Here is a 16,187-nt window from a genome sequence, read left to right as displayed (position 1 = left end):
CGGAGCAAAAGAAAACTACTTCCGTTTTCGTCTTATTGCTCAGAACCCTCCTAGCTAATTGAATGAACCGAGGGAATGAGTGATCAAGTGCACAAGCTCCGTGTTGAAGGGCCACGACCTTGACTCGAGAGAGAGAATTACCATCCTTCTTGTGCAGGATCATCGTCAAAGAGGATCTGCTGGGCTGGGAATGAGGAAAAAAAAAAAACTTGTCTAAGTTTAGCTGCTAGCCCAAGTGAGAGGGTATTGCAAGTGATATAGACGACTTAGCGTAGTCCCTGTAGAGCGGCTAGAAAGTCGACCGAGTAGGGCAGGACGACCATGTTTCTAGGGTGCAAGAAGCACATGACAACTGCTATGAGCGTTGCGACCACTGTGGTGCGGTAGCCAGGCTGAAGGGCAAGGTCGTGACCTGAAAATGCTGTTCGCGAATGGAAAGGAGAAGAGATAATTGTAGAGGGGAAAAAAAGTAGACATGTGAGGGTAAGAAAACCGAATGTCGATGGATGCCAGAAAACTCCACTTTTTTTTTTTTTTTTCTTTCTGTTGAAGCAGTGGCTGAGCGGAGGAACTGCATCTTAAAAAGGAGGGCCTTGTCAAAGGTTGTTAGAAGTTTGAGGTCCAGGAATGATCATAGTTTCCCTTTTCTCCTTCGTGAAACCAAGATCCCTTAGATCTAGACTGTCCAGGCCAATGCTTCTACTGCTGGATGGGTCTGTAGAAAAAATACGATCCCTTGTTAGTCTCCCGCTCAGAAGATTTGATTTGAATTGAAGTAGATAAGGTCTGACCAGGAGACTATTGGTCAAGCAACATCATGTGGCGCTAAAGAAGGGTAGAGCGCTGAACCCGAAGCCACAATACGGAACGAACCAGATTTGCTATCCGACCGTCTGTGGTTTTTTTAATTGATGATACATCGGGCAGGGATACTGGTAGGTATACCACAAGAAATTCCACCTGGTTAGACTGCCAAGTGGCAGAATGCGGGGCTGCAACCAGCAGGCCTCTTGCCATCTTCGTGCAGAGTAGAAAATTAGGAACCTTCGATCCACCATTCTGTTAACAGGGACGTGGAGAGGAATCGTCCGCTTTCTTGCATCATCCCCTAAATTGATACAAAGGGGGGTGCTCGGACGCCAAAGATGTGTGCCTCTGTACATCCCCAGAGTTGAGGTCCCCGGGTGGACAGGGCAGGTTGTTTGGCATTAGGCCTGGATGCAGAAGAGGATACATGGAGGCGACACTGCATGTGTTCGTCTGTTGAAGATGTGGGAGGAATTGGTGCCCTTAAAAGGACCCGTCGCCCATAAAAACCAGACCAGGTATGGCAACCTACTTAGCGGCTTCTGTCCAGTGAATTGCTCGTCGATTTGTTGATGGTATAAATAGGAGAGTCCCTCCTTTTCTGAAGCTCTTGCAATCCAAGGCAATATGCGATCCATATTCAGCGTTGTTCTCAACAAATCATGGGGGAGAGATTAGGAAATGAAAACTTCCGTTTTGCAGACGCCTGTACGTTTTTCTAGAACACTTGCGGCCCCTGCTAGCGGACGCTCCCATGTAGGAAAGGGACCATGTATATCTGGGTTGCGGTTAGGGATGAGTGGTGGAAGGCTCCGGAGCTCAGTTAGAGTGACCAGCTTAGTATTGATGATGTGCCCATAAGACCAGTAAATACTGGTCATGCGCCTTTAAGACGAGGGCATGCTGGTCATGTGCCTTTAAGAACCAGGACATACTTGTCATATGCTTTGAAGACCAGGGCATACTGGTTATGTGTCTTTAAGTCCAGGGCATATTGAACACGTGCCTTTAAGACCAGGGCATACTGGTCATGTGCCTTTAAGTCCAGGGCATATTGGTCACGTGCCTTTAAGACCAGGGCATACTGGTCATGCGTCTTTAAAACCAGGGCATACTGGTCATGTGCCTTTAAAAACCAGGTCGTACTGGTCATGTGCCTTTAAGACCAGGGCATACTGGCCAAGTACGTAAGACCAGGGCCTACTGGTCATGTGCCTTTAAGACCAGGGCATACTGGTCACGTGCCTTTAAGACCAGGACATACTGGTCATGTGCCTTTAAGACCAGGTAATACTGGACATGTGCCCTTAAAACCAAGGAGTACTGGTCATGCGTCTTTAAGACCAGGGAATACTGGTTACGTGCTTTTAAGACCAGGAATACTGGTCACGTGCCTTTAAGACCAGACAATACTAGACATGCGCCTTTAAGACCAGACAATACTGGACATGCTCCTTTAAGACCAGACAATACTGGACATGCTCCTTTAAGACCAGACAATACTGGACATGCGCCTTTAAGAACAGAGAATACTGGACATGCGCCTTAAAGAACAGACAATACGAGACATGCGACTTTAAGACCAGCCAAAACAGGACATGCGCCTTTAAGACCAGCCAAAACAGGACATGCGCCTTTAAGAACAGAGAATACTGGACATGCGCCTTTAAGAACAGAAAATACTGGTCATGCGCCTTTAAGACCAGACAATACTGGACCTGCGCCTTTAAGAACAGACAATACTGGACATGCGCCTTTAAAACCAGACAATACTACATGCGCCTTTAAGAAGGGAGAATACTTGCGCGTTTAATGCCTTGATGTAGAGTGGTTGTGCCCCCTTAATGCTAAAAATCGTTGCCTCAGTGTGAGCCGGCCGGGTGGACCAAGATGGCCACTGTGAGCTGCAGAGTAGATAAAATCTCGCAGAGAGCGAGAAGCGCCAACTCGGGGGGCGGAGCGACGGACACGATGCTGAATAGGCCCAAGCCGGGGCCTAAATTTCTGTAGCAGGCGGGCGACACCAGCGGGGCGTTTCAGGAGACTTCCGGGATGCGGCCTACACATCGGCCGAAGCCAGGGGCTAAATTTTTGTAGCCGGCCAGAGCGTTACCTCAGAGAGGTGGGCCACAGGAAAGTGGCTAAGGCTGCCTTTATGGATATCCCTCTGAAGATGGGTCCACTCACCATCGTTGCGCGTCCCGGCATGGAGCCGCCGCGGATGTGGGTTTCAGCGCTGTTCTGTGCAGCGTGGACGGTGCAGGGATAAACCTCAATCCATCATCCGTTTGTTAGGGAGGAGGAGAGGATCCGTCCGCCTCCTTGTACCATCTGCTCTTAATAGTGGTGGTGCAGTGGGGGCTGCTCGGACGCCACACTGGATTGTGCCTCTGAACAGCCGAGGGTAAAACCTGGTGGGCAGGGCTGAATGTCCGGCAATAGGCCTGGCTGCAGAAGAGGATACTGGAGGTGACACTCCAGTGCTCGTCTAATAAGGGAGGGGGAGATCGGTGCCCTAGAAGGGGCCCGTCGCCCCTAGAATCAGCTCAGGCAGTGGCTTCCCACGTCGCAGGAGAGGATACGGAGAGGTGAAACTCCCGTGCTCGCCTGTTGTTGGTTCGGGGGAGATCGGAACATGAAAGAATCCGTCGCCCCCTTCGTCCGGTAAAAGGTAAAAGTAAAAAGATTCTTTGGGTCTGAATAGCAGACCAGTCCGTGTGCCTCCTACGGACACTAAGCAAGAACTGGTTAGCTGGGAGCCAGCAGAGGGGTGTATACTGCAGGGGAGGAGCTAACTTTCTTTGTAATACTTAGTGTCAGCCTCCTGGTGGCAGCAGCATACACCATGGTCTGTGTCCCCCAATGAGGCGAAGGAGAAAAGAGGTCAGTACTATCTAGGTCTATGTAATGAATGGGGGGAGAGAGAGGCGGTGGCAATACTATACATGCCTACATCATTCACCGGGAGAAACCAGGAAAGAGTACTATCTATGCCAACATCCCTTACAAAGAGATACAAGAAGACAGGCCTCTCCAGATAGAGGCAGAAACGCTGCTCTACCTGTAAATGAAGTAGTCACATATACTACTATCTCCCAACTATAAATTATAGTAGTCATAGATAGTATTGTGTCCCTGTAAAGGATGTAGACTTTGATAGTGCTGCCTCCCTGTCTCTTCCTGTAAATGATGTTCGCACAGATGACAAAAGCTTCCTCTAAATAACCAGTTTACCAGTAAGTGACAAAGTGAAAGTATCAGTTGTACATTATTGATCCAGGATCCAACATGTTTCATTCCTCTAGCAGAACAAAGAGCCAGCACACAAGACTCTGCACTCTTCTTGAAAGGCTCCTGTACTCTTACTACATGTGAAACAAAAATGGGCATCAACCATCAAGGTAAAGATGGGCCAGATGAAATGGGAAGTTAACAGTGCAGTGTATGATCACGTCCTATGTTACTTAGCGTGGTACGTATGGCAGCCATGTTCCATGTGTAAAAAGCCTGCTGGGAATTTTTAGGTGTAAAATGTTAGTAGGATTCGTTATTACAATTTGCAACCATCAACAATGTGTGATAACAATGTAGGATGGCGTCTGGCACACCCAACATTGTACTAACCACACAGGAATGAGGTCTCGGCATCTCAGGAGCCTGACCACAAAAATATGTCATCCAGGCACATCTAGACAAGATGTAGACGGTATGCCCGTCATCGCTGTACTGCCTACATACGAGGGCCGTGTAGATAACATTGCGGGGGTTCTCATACGTACCCATATAGCAAGTTTGGCCTTGTTACCGTCAACAGAAATGGTTTTCACCTTGAAGTCGACACCTGAAAAACAAATCAGTTATTTTATTTCTGCACGTGAAAAGGTATAGAGTCCTCTGTGCAATAAATGGTTAAACTGCAGCTGTCTTATTAAGGGACAAGTCAGGTCATGCATTGCTGGGAGGGATGACATCAGTCTGCGGAGGCACAGAAGAGGATGAAGATGTTGTGTTTGCAGAGAATAACCAGGCCCGGAAGGTCAACACCGCAGCACCTTCCATTTCTGAAAGAGTCTGAAACAAGCAAAGTGTGCGCCGGCATCTACTACCATTTGATTGGCTAGGATGGGTAAATTTGCATATATCGCATCAAGGATTGTGATCCCCAATTAGTTAACGCAGATAAGCATCTTAAAGGTGTTGTCAAACCGTAAAAAAATACAGTTATAAACACAGCGGCCCGAACCTCAAGATGTCTGCAGCGGCGCCTTCAGTCCTGTGTAAGAAGGGGTCCGAGTCGCCGACTCATTTCAATAGCTAATCTAGCTGTTGTATAGACAGAGGAAGGGGTTGACTGAGCTATTGAAACGAGAAAGTCAGCCAGCCCCTTTGATACATGTCATTGATGACATGCTGCTCACTCCTATGTCACAATCAAACCAAGAAGTGGAGCTGCCAGGAGGGGTGCCAATATCCGGACACCTTTTTTTTTTTTTTTTTTTTTTTAAAGAGAATCTGTCTTGTAAAAAAAACGCCCTCAACCTGCAGGTTAATAGTGCTCTGAAACTGCCCGGTGCCCACACCGAGAGCCCCGCTGCTGGGAGGAAATTTATTTCCCCAGGCAGCCTCGGATTTTCAGACATAGAAGCGCATGGAACCACACACCCAGCACTGACTGAAAGCAGGCTCTATGACTGAAAGCCAGGAACAAAATTCATTTCTTCCTGGCAGTTGGGCTTTCAGTGCTGGCGCCGGGAAGCTTCAGATAATTATTAACCTGCACACTAACCCCATAACAGCAGGTTAATAGCTATTTTTTACATGACAGGTTACCTGCAGATAAAGTACATTGTGTTCGGACCTCAATAGTCAGCCCACCCATCGAGTCTCCTGAGCTAAGCGTTTTATATATGACAGATAGAAATCTCTGGTCAGGAAACCCGGCGGTATAGTCACTTATTGCAGTCTGACTGCAGTCCGTGTTTCATGGATGTGTGAAACTGAACTCAGATGTAGAGATTACTGTTTTATACACCTTTACTGATGGAACAGAGAAGGTGGAGGACGATTAGTGGCCGCTTATTGGCCGCAGCGGTTACATGACACATTGTAACCATCAGGAGACTCCATGCCAAACTGGGAGGAGAGGGGCCCCAGTCCAGCAAGTAGCATGCATTTTTTATTTTGTTCAAAAAACTTGTGCTATTAAACGGAACCTATCACCAGGTTTGGCTGATATAAGATAAGACCACCACCTTTCAGCCCTGGTATACAGCATTCTATAATGCTGTGTATCTGCCCCCCACCCGAACAGCAAGAAAAGAAAAAAAAAAAAAACTTTTATTATACTCACCAGCGGAGTGGTCCGGACTGATGGGTGTCGCTGGTCTTAGTCTGGCGCCTACCTTCTTCTTGCTTTGTGTGTATAACGTGTCCTACGCCATCGTGCTCCTGCGCAGGCGTACTACTCTGCCCTGACTAGGGTAAAGTACTGCAGTGACCATGCGCCGGGGCTCCTTGGCCTTTCCCAGCGCATGCGCACCGCAGAACTTTGCTCTGCCCTAGTCAGGACAGAGAAGAACGTCTGCACATGTGTGCGATGCCAGAGAGACCAGACCGGACCACCCCAGCAGGTGAGTAATAAAAGGTCTATTTCTTGTCTTGCAGGTCGGGTTGGGGGCAGATGGTCTTATCTCATCAGTCAACCCTGGTGACAGGTTCCCTTTAAGAAGGGGCTGTCCGATAGTAGATAACCCCTTTACATCCAGTATCTGAAGTGACAGAAGCTACTCTAAGGTCATCAGACAAGTGATGTTTCCAAATGAACGCTTACAAAGCAGATACTTACCAATGGTAGCAGCAAGTTCAGGGTCAAATGTATCATCTGTAAACCTTAGCAGAAGGCTGGAAAACAAAGACACATGATGAGTATAGGCCAATATACAGAGATTCATTTAGCAAAACAATGTGGAGCCGTCAGCTGAGCCGTAGCCCACATTTACAGCAAATGTGTCATTTACTGCATGGAGCAGGTTCGGGATCTGGCGCCGAAAGCAGAAGATTAACCTCTTAAATGCCGCTGTCAATTGTGATTCAGCGGCATTTAGTAAGTTAGGAACTGGAGAGGAGGAAGGGGGTCATTGATGGCTGCTGTATTAGTACATCTATGAAGCCAAGTCTATTGCTGGGCTTCACAGGAGACCGATAATGACTGCAGTGTATTGTAAAGGGAATCACACAATCACAGGTCCAAGACTCTTACCCCAAATATGTAAAATATTAACTTTTAGGATTGCATTAAGTGGCACCAGAGTCCCTGACCCCTACCTCGGTGAAGAGGCTTTTTGCATTGAAAAAAATCTGGACTGAAGAGTTAAAATATTTGGCAGTAAAGGAAGCCGATTTGTTAGCCGAAGGCCTGGAGAGTGGTAGAATATTGAGGGTCTGTAGGAACACAGGAGCACAATGGGGCGTCATCGCAAGGTTGGGGCTGCATTTCTTCAAACGGAGTTGTGGATTTTGTCTGGTGTAATGGTGAGACATAGAGGCAGGTATTTATCCATCAGACAGAACCATCAGGAAGAGGTCTGTTTGTAATAACATGGAGAGGAGGATTTGCACAAGTGATATCCACAGAAGATCAGTGGTTAGTTCTCCAAGATGTTTGGAACAACCTCCCTGCAGACTTCCTTCAAAATTTATGCACAAGTAACTAGAAAAGTGGTCGTTGTTGTGAAGTCAAAGGGCGCTTACACCAAATATTGACGTGACTTGGATTTCTATTTCATTCACTTTGCAATTTGTTTTGATGAAAATAAAGGAATATTTCTATTTTTTTTTTTCTAGGAAAAAACAGAACATGGTGGAGAACAAATTCAGAACTCCAGAATCCTTGTATACCATTTTCTTTATAAAAAGGGAATGACGCTATCAAAAGTGGCATTTATAGTAAGTCGCCTTGATTTCCTGCTATGTCTGATCAATAGGGGTGCGGTGGTCAGACCCCCACAAGCCTGGGGCAGTGCACATCATACGCAGATTAAGGCTATGGAAGGTTTGGAAACAAGCGAGTGAGCCGCACCAGCCTCTGCCCTGCCATTTTTAGGACTGAACATGACAACGTGCTGGGAGAATTCAGACTATTGCGCCACCTTGGCCATGCCGGCAATTTATATATAGAACGCACTTTGGAATAATATGCCAGATGTACGGTGAAAGGACAGACTGATCTAGATGACCTTTTCTCTGCAAATGCAGTACAAAGGTGTCAGAAGAGGAGACAGTGAGCTCTGCGACAGTAACGGCCGAGGCTGTAAATGGGGATTACATTATATAAGCAAAGGAGGCCACTAACAATAGACTGCCATGGAAATCACAGCTTCTAGGCTCCTTATAAAAGACGAGAGTGACTCACTGAGAGCGGCTGGATCTGACTGCTCGGAAATAATACTAATTATCACGTCCTTTTACATGTTAACTGTTATTAGGGATTATATACTGCTGTAAAGAGAATTCTCCAAGAAGATTGGCAGGTGACTAAGAACTGCGGGACTCTCAGCTGGATCATGGCTGCTACCAGGTGGACAAGAAGACATCAGTACGTTGCCCAATAAGTTTTGCTCATTTAAGGGTATGTGCACACGTTGCGGAGTCTGCAGGTAAAATAACATGTGTTTTACATGCGGGTTCCCTGCGGATTTATTGCGAATTTAGTGTGGATTTCACCTGCATTTTTACCCCTGCAGAATCCTATAATGGATTAGGTGTAAAACGCTGCGGAATCCGCACAAAGAATTGACATGCTGCGGAAAATAATCTGCAACGCTTCTGCACGGAATTTTCCACAGCATGTGCATTGCAGATTTGGTTTTCCATAGGTTAACATGGTACTGAAACACATGGAAAACTGCTGCGGATCTGCAGCCAAATCCACAACCTGTGAACATACCCTTAAAGATTACTCCTATGACAACTTTTAAATGGCTGAGTAAATATCCATCCAGGGACCAACCAGTCTCCCCGCTATGGCTCACAGATGGGGGTCTCACGCACCAGCAGACAGCAGCAAGGAACCCATGAGATGAGCACTAGGATCCCACCCATTCATGGTGATGTGAGGGTCACAAGGCTGGCTAATACTCGCTCCAGAAAAAAAGCCAAAAGATAAATGACCTTGTGCATTACTGGATGCCGGATTACAGGAATTTCACTACTACCCTTCCTTATACTCCCATGCTTTGTGAGTCGCCCGGCTCCCCTCGCAGGGTTAATTCCCAGCAGGTATGATTATGTAGATACTAGTAATGACTTGTACCTGACAGCTGTATGTGTGACATCGCCGTCATATGGTGGTTCACATGCCATGTAATCGCTGCTGACAGTCACTATCCAGAGTCTATTCCCATCAGTACATGAAGGGTTCACATAGGAGCGAAGGTTCTCAGTAACAGACTCCCACCGCTGCCGAAATGTGACATACCGAACCGCCACATCAGCACTCAGCAGCCTGAACCAAAAGTATCCGCAGCAAGAAAGAAAAAAGATACAAGGAGGCCGAAAACTTCATCTATAAAGAACCCATTGAGGACACTTACAAGGCGGCACAAATACACCCTGTGATATCTAGTGGCTGCACTGAATACACGGTATAATGCTCACTATTCACCTACTGCACTGTGCACAATACAGACAAGTGCAGATTAATGGGGGCTTCCACTGAAGACTTATATGATGAGCCCCCATTGCTTGACTGGTGAAGTGACAACCCTCAATTCCCCTGCAAGCACTCTAGATCAACGCTGAGGCATCGGGAGATTTCGGCACCTAATGTGTAACGGGGGCTTCTGGACTCTCCCGAAGGCTTTATTCACACTTCAGCATTATTAATTAGTATTTGCATGCCAAAAACAAAAACTGATAGTTCCACGCCTCGTTTTGGCATATATACGTGCTCTGATGAGGTGTTATCTGAGCATGCTCGGATGCTAATCGAGTGACTTCGTCGTGCTCGAAAAACATGTTTGAGTCTCTGCGGCTCCATGTCTCACGGCTGTTCGACAGCTACAACACATGAAGGGATTGTCTAACTAACAGGAAATCCCTGCAGGTGTTGCAGCTGTCGAACAGCCGTGAGATATGAAGTCGCTGGGACTCAACATATTTTTTGAGCATGCCGGTCAGCACGTAAGCATGCTCGGATAACATCTCATCACTAGTACTGACCAAACACTGGCCTGTGAATAGCTGGCAGGACAGAAGGATCCAGCCATTTAATTTTAACACGCTGATCCTTTTGCTCCCAAGAATATCACTGTCGCACACCTCTGACCGCAGGTGAACTCCCCTCCCCCCATTCCAAATACCTGTGCGCATAGACATGTACGAGATGGGGCAAGAGGAACAGCCGTCACCCCAATGGGTATTGGGCCGACAGCTTTAGATAGAGAAAAGCAATGATGACCGTACACAATACTGATGGGTTCCACCTAATGCTTTGCTTCAAAAGCATCAGTCAATGGCCACCTCCTCCTGCCTCATTGGCTCGTTCCATTACTTTTACACGTGAGCAATCTATTCCTTTTGAGCATTTTGTCTGTCTTTACCATTACAGTACTGATTTACTTCCATAAAAAAAACCTTCTCCTGCGCCAATGAGCAATTTAGAGCTGCAAATTGGATCTAAGAGACAATTTACCAGTTTTTTTTTTTGGACTGGACATGTACGGAAAACACAGACGTCCAAGTGAGGCCTTTATACGCAAGACGTGAGGGCCGGTGGGCACTGACAATATCTGCCATGTGAGTTGGGAGAAATTTACAGAACACTGCAATAAATGATCTAAATCTTTAATCCTAATAAAATGGTATAAAGGACATGGAGCCCATAATCCCACTGTGCCAAGTACCCTGGTCACTTCAGAAATGATGAATCTTCTCGGAGGCCGCTCTGTTACCCTCAATAGGTGCAATAAACCTGGAAATTTCAGTAGGATTGGCGCTGTCGGACATATTGGATTTCATGTCCGATTTTTTTTGTTCTTATGAATTGATGCGGGAAATGTCTCAGAACAACTTACTCCCTTCTCCCCGTTCTGAACATAAACGAGAAGAAATAATGGATATGAGTGATGAGCAAATGTGCTCAGATGAGGCGTTATCTAAGCAAGCTCATGTGCTAACAGTGTCTTTGGCGTGCTCGAAAAACTTTATTCGAGTCCTCGTGGCTGCATGTCTCCCGGCTGTTCAACAGCTACAACACATGCAGGGATAGCCTGTCAAACAACCGCGAGATGCGCAGGGACTCACATATTTTTTGAGCATGCCGAAGACAGTCTGTTAGCACCCGAGCATGCATAGATAACACCTCATCTGAGCACATCTGCTCATCACTAGTGGAGATCTAAAATGTACAGACAGAATACTTTTAAAATTTAAATTCTATGGTGATCTAATCCTATTGTTTGTGCTCCGAGAGAAGCGCTGGCTGGTGTCTGCTGGCTGATTAGATCTCTCCCACCATGTGCTCACTCCAGCTTTCCCAAAAAGGCATATGGTCATGGAGGGGTCAGGGGAGACGGCATGTGGACATCAGTAATCTCATGTCTGTACAGGGGGGGGGAAGCAGGTTTTCAGCAGGAGGCCTCATTCACATGACAGGTTATGTCTGTGTACAAGAAAAAAAAAAAAACAGAACATTTTGTCATCCGTGCACTGATCCGATTATCATCCATTTTTGACCATCAGTGTAACATCTGGTTTCCTCATAGGAAAATAAAAAAAAACATGAAAAAAAATTCTCCCACAGACAGAACTGACGGCATCGGTGAGATTTTTTTTTTTTAACCAGCGTTGATTGGACTGGATGTGTTTTACTCACAATTCGGATAAAAAAAAACTGCCTTGTCTAAATTTTGGGATCTCTTGTGGACACTCGATTGGTCAAAAAACACGGACATGTGAACAGCCCCATAGATTATAACAGGTACAGGCTGTGCCCATAAAAGACAGACGTGTGAACGAGGCCATGGAGGGAAGAGTATGAGGACATTAGAGTAAGGACGGGCTTACAAGACATGACAGCAGGGGGCCGGGCGGGGGGAGTAGGGTGACCGCAAGGGGCCTGGGGGGGAGTGGGGGTGTGTATGCAAGGGGCGGGGAGTGGTGGGGTCAGGGTGGCCGCAAGGGGCCCGGGCGGGTGTGTGTCGACTAGGGGCCCGGGCGGGGGAGTGTGGGTGTGTGTGGCGACAAGGGGCCCGGGCGGGGCGGGGGTGTGACCTCAAGGGGCCCGGGCGGGTGTGCGTGCGTGCGTGTCGACAATGGGCCCGGGTGGGGCGGGGGTGTGACCTCAAGGGGCCCGGGCGGGTGTGCGTGTGTGTCGACAATGGGCCCGGGCGGGGGTGCGTGTGTGTCGACAATGGGCCCGGGCGGGGGTGTGTGTGTGTGTCGTGGCCACAAGGGGCCCAGGCGGGTGGGGGTGTGTGTGTGTGTGGACAATGGGCCCGGGTGGGGTGTGTGTGTCGACAATGGGCCAGGGCGGGTGTGCGTGTGTGTGTGTGTCGACAATGGGCCAGGGCGGGTGTGCGCGTGTGTGTGTCGACAATGGGCCAGGGCGGGTGTGCGCGTGTGTGTGTCGACAATGGGCCCGGGTGGGGGGGGGGGTTGTGGCCACAAGGGGCCCGGGTGGGGTGTGTGTGTGTGTGTGGACAATGGGCCAGGGCGGGTGTGCGCGTGTGTGTGTGTGGACAATGGGCCCGGGTGGGGTGGCTGCTAGGGCAGCAAATAATGTTGTCACTTCCTACAGTGAAAAATCAGCTCGGAGGAGTATTTACATAGGACTGCAGGTGGAATAAACGCATTGCTATGTCTCTGACCATCGACACAGGGGCAATTTACAGATCCGGCTCTGCTACATCAATTAGTATTAATACCTAATTAAATCAAGACCCCCCCCCCCAATAAACTGAGGGGCACAGAGTGCTGGTACCTGCAAAATCAAGAAAGTACAACTTGGGGGACTACAACTCCCAGCATACTTTGACAGTCTGGGACTTGTAGTCCTGAGCAGTGAGCCCACACCGACCTGACAGATGTCCCTGCTCCCAAAGACCAGGCCCCAGTCCTCGCAGACCCCCGTGACGCCTCTCCTCACCTGGACTTGCCCACCCCGCTCTCCCCGATGATCAGGATCTTCAGGGTGGTCAGTATGTCTTCCTCCATCCTGGGGCCGCCGCCGCTCCGGCTCTGCACAGCACAACACTGCGCGCTCCCGCCGCTCTCTTTACCCTGTGCGCGTCCGCGGGAAAGAGCAATCCGCACAACAACAGCTGAGGGAAGCGCGTTCCCGGCCAAAGCACTTCCGGAATTCTCCCCCTTGCGTGCGCGCTCACGTCACGGCAGCTGCGTCATTGACTCCGCGTCGCTGCTGCGGCCTAGAACCCAGAGTCATCGTTTCCGGGAACAGTGCGCTTGCTCGTGTTTGGCGCTAGGTGGCGCACGGTGCACGCAAATATAAAGGCTGCGCTGCTGTGGCGATAATAGCAGTGTGAGGAGGCGCCGCTCACAGGCGGAGAGGGGAAGGTAAACGCTCGTCTTCCCTCACACAAAACGCAATGGATTTACTCAATTTATTTTTGACGTTTTATAATCAGTCTTGGTACTTTATTTAGCTTTATATAGAAGCCTTTGTGAAAACAAAAATACCACACAATATGCTACAGGTCGTTACCTTACCTTCTCCCCAATACCATCACACCAATGTAATAAAATTACACATAAAAATAGTGCCCAATGTACGAAACAATAAGGCTGTGTGCACACAGTGCGTTTTCACAGAGTTTGTCCGTGCGGAAATGGTCCAAATACGCTAGTGAATCCTTAAGCCGGCTACAGTGAGAATCCTGAAGTGCTGTGCACGTGAGCAGTAATTTTCCTTGATGTTTGCAGTGCGTTTTTTTCTGTAGCATGTCAGTTCTTTGTGGGATTTTTAGCGTTTTTCACCCATTGACTTCAATTGAGTCAGTAAAATCTGCAGCTAAAAAGCAGGCGTAAAAATGTTTGCGGGTTTGCTGAGTTTTTGTTTGCGTTTTTACGGCTTCCTATGGTGTTTCCCACGCTGTCATCTGTGTGACAGCGTGGGAAACAGCATAAAGATAAACAGTCGCAGATAAACTGTGACAGCGGCATTTAACAAGCGCCGCCCGCAATCGTTCCAGAAATCCGCACACCGGTGACCACATCACGTGATCGCGGGTCATCGGTGGGTTGGCATGACAACCAGAGATCTCCTGGAGACCTCAGTGCTCATAGCAAGTGAGTAATTCATCTACATATAAGCGATCTGATTGGGTTATGGCAGCTTCTAGTCTCCTATGGAGCCAAAAGTAAGAAAGAAAAAAAAATGTTTATAAAAGTTCAAATCACCCCCCTTGCGCCCCATTCAAAATAAAACAATTAAAAAAGATAAAACATAGACATATTTGGTATCGCCGCATTCAGAATCGCCCGATCTATCAATAAAAAAAGGATTAACCTGATCGCTAAACGACGTAGCGAGAAAAAAAGTGAAAACGCCAGAATTACTTTTTTTGGTGGCCGAAACATTGCATTAAAATGCAATAACGGGCGATCAAAAGAACGTATCTGCACCAAAATGGTATCATTAAAAAGGTCAGCACGTCACGCATAAAATAAGCTCTCGCCTGACCCCAGATCAGGAAAAATGGAGACACTACGGGTATTGGAATATGGTGCTTTTTTTTTTTTTTTTTAAACAAAGTTTGGAATTTTTTTTCACCACTTAGATAAAAAATAACCTAGACATGTTTGGTGTCTATGAACTCGTAATGATCTGGAGAATCATAATAGCTTTAGCAGTTTTAGCATTTAGTGAACCTAGCAAAAAAGCCAAACAAAAAACAAGTGTGGAATTGCACTTTTTTTGCAATTTCACCGCAGTTGGAACTTTTTTCCCGTTTTCTAGTACACAACATGGTAAAACCAACAGTGGCGTACAAAAGTGCAACTCGCCTGCAAAAAACAAGGCCTCACATGGCAATATTGACGAAAAAATTAAAAAGTTATGGCTCTGCGAAGAAGGGGAGCGAAAAACGAAAACGCAAAACCGAAAAAAGCTGCCAGAGTTCTTCTGGAGGCCGACATTTCTTCACGGACCTGTCTAATCTTCATTCTCAGGTCCTCCACCCACTGGGGGATATTGTCTGCGGTGGTGGTTACCTCCCCACTCTCCACCCTTCCCACCAGCCCCGTCACTCCCTGTTCCTGTTCTCGCACACGCACCTCACTGCCAACCTCAGAGAAAGTCATGTCTGGCTTTACTCGCATGCGCTCTCGCAGTGCCTGTTTCATCATTGCGTCACGCAGTCCCGTCACCAGCTGATCTCTGAGCACCACATCAACTGACCCAACCCCTACACCGTCCTTTCGTCTGATAGCAGTGTTAAGTTCTTGAAGGGCGTTCATGAATTGGGTCACGGTCTCCGCCTCTCGTTGTACCCGGTGAAACAGTCGCATGCGATGTTCCCCTACGTCAGTGGGGTCCCCATGCGACTCCTCAAGTATGCGCAGCACTTTGTCCAGGGTATCTCTCTCCCGGGGGACCTCCAGGGCTGGTGTCATGGGATGCATCCGCATCATTCCCCAGATACGCTCCGTCCAACTCCACAGCATTACATTGTTCCCAGTGAACCTTGGCAAATTATTCAACATGGCTCCCAGGGAAATGCTAGACCTGGGAACTTCCCCAGCTGCTTGGTCTGCCCTTTCCGCGCTACCGTGTGACATCCTGCCAACTACGCCAAATGTAATAGTATGCAGGTACTGAGTGTGTCACCACGGAACAGACAGACCAACAGTTGAGGGGTTTAATAACAGGAATCGGGTTTTCCTCACAGGGAGGAAGCAGTAGAATATAACTAACAAGAACACAGTGTAAAAATATGGGAGTCAAACAGTGTAACAGAATTAAGCAGGATCTCTTGACAAAAAGACACTTATCAGTCTGATTAGGACTTACTTGAAGGGTCGTCTTCTCCAACGTAGGCACCGAGAACCAGCTGCACTTGTCGTCCCTCTGTTGTCCGTGGGCTGAGTAGTCTCTAGGAGCCCGCTGCCTGGGGTTTCGGGAGTTAATGTGATATGCACAGGCTCTGAGTCTTTAGCTTTTACAGCACAGCCTATCCCGGGAAAACGATGGTCAGTCTATTATTAAGTCTCTCACCAGGAATCAGGGGCTCTGCACTGATACCGTGGGTACCAGGGGTCACGGTCTCTGTACTGATACCGTGGGTACCAGGGGGTCACAGTCTCTGCACGGGCCAATGTCTCTGCCCGGGTCTCAAAGCGCCCCTCTCCAGTCACAGCAGAGT

The 16,187-nt window shown here is 47.9% G+C and overlaps 1 protein-coding gene across 1 annotated transcript in view; it reads right to left on the bottom strand.

Annotated features, from left to right (window-relative positions):
• RAB18 (RAB18, member RAS oncogene family) overlaps nt 1–13,284 on the bottom strand; it is a 49,387-nt gene extending 36,103 nt beyond the window's left edge. Inside the window, exons 1-3 of the mRNA XM_077268452.1 lie at nt 12,953–13,284; nt 6,653–6,708; nt 4,587–4,648 (exon numbers count right to left, since the gene is read on the bottom strand). Coding sequence (XP_077124567.1) covers nt 4,587–4,648; nt 6,653–6,708; nt 12,953–13,020 — 186 coding nt within the window. The 5' untranslated portion in view covers nt 13,021–13,284. The remainder of the gene's footprint in view (nt 1–4,586; nt 4,649–6,652; nt 6,709–12,952) is intronic.
• Nucleotides 13,285–16,187: the final 2,903 nt, after the last annotated feature.

Source organism: Ranitomeya variabilis, chromosome 6 (assembly GCF_051348905.1).
Source record: "Ranitomeya variabilis isolate aRanVar5 chromosome 6, aRanVar5.hap1, whole genome shotgun sequence".
Taxonomy (NCBI): domain Eukaryota; kingdom Metazoa; phylum Chordata; class Amphibia; order Anura; family Dendrobatidae; genus Ranitomeya; species Ranitomeya variabilis.
The sequence above is the reverse complement of the archived record's forward strand: the minus strand, read 5'-3'. Positions and strand labels throughout refer to the sequence as shown.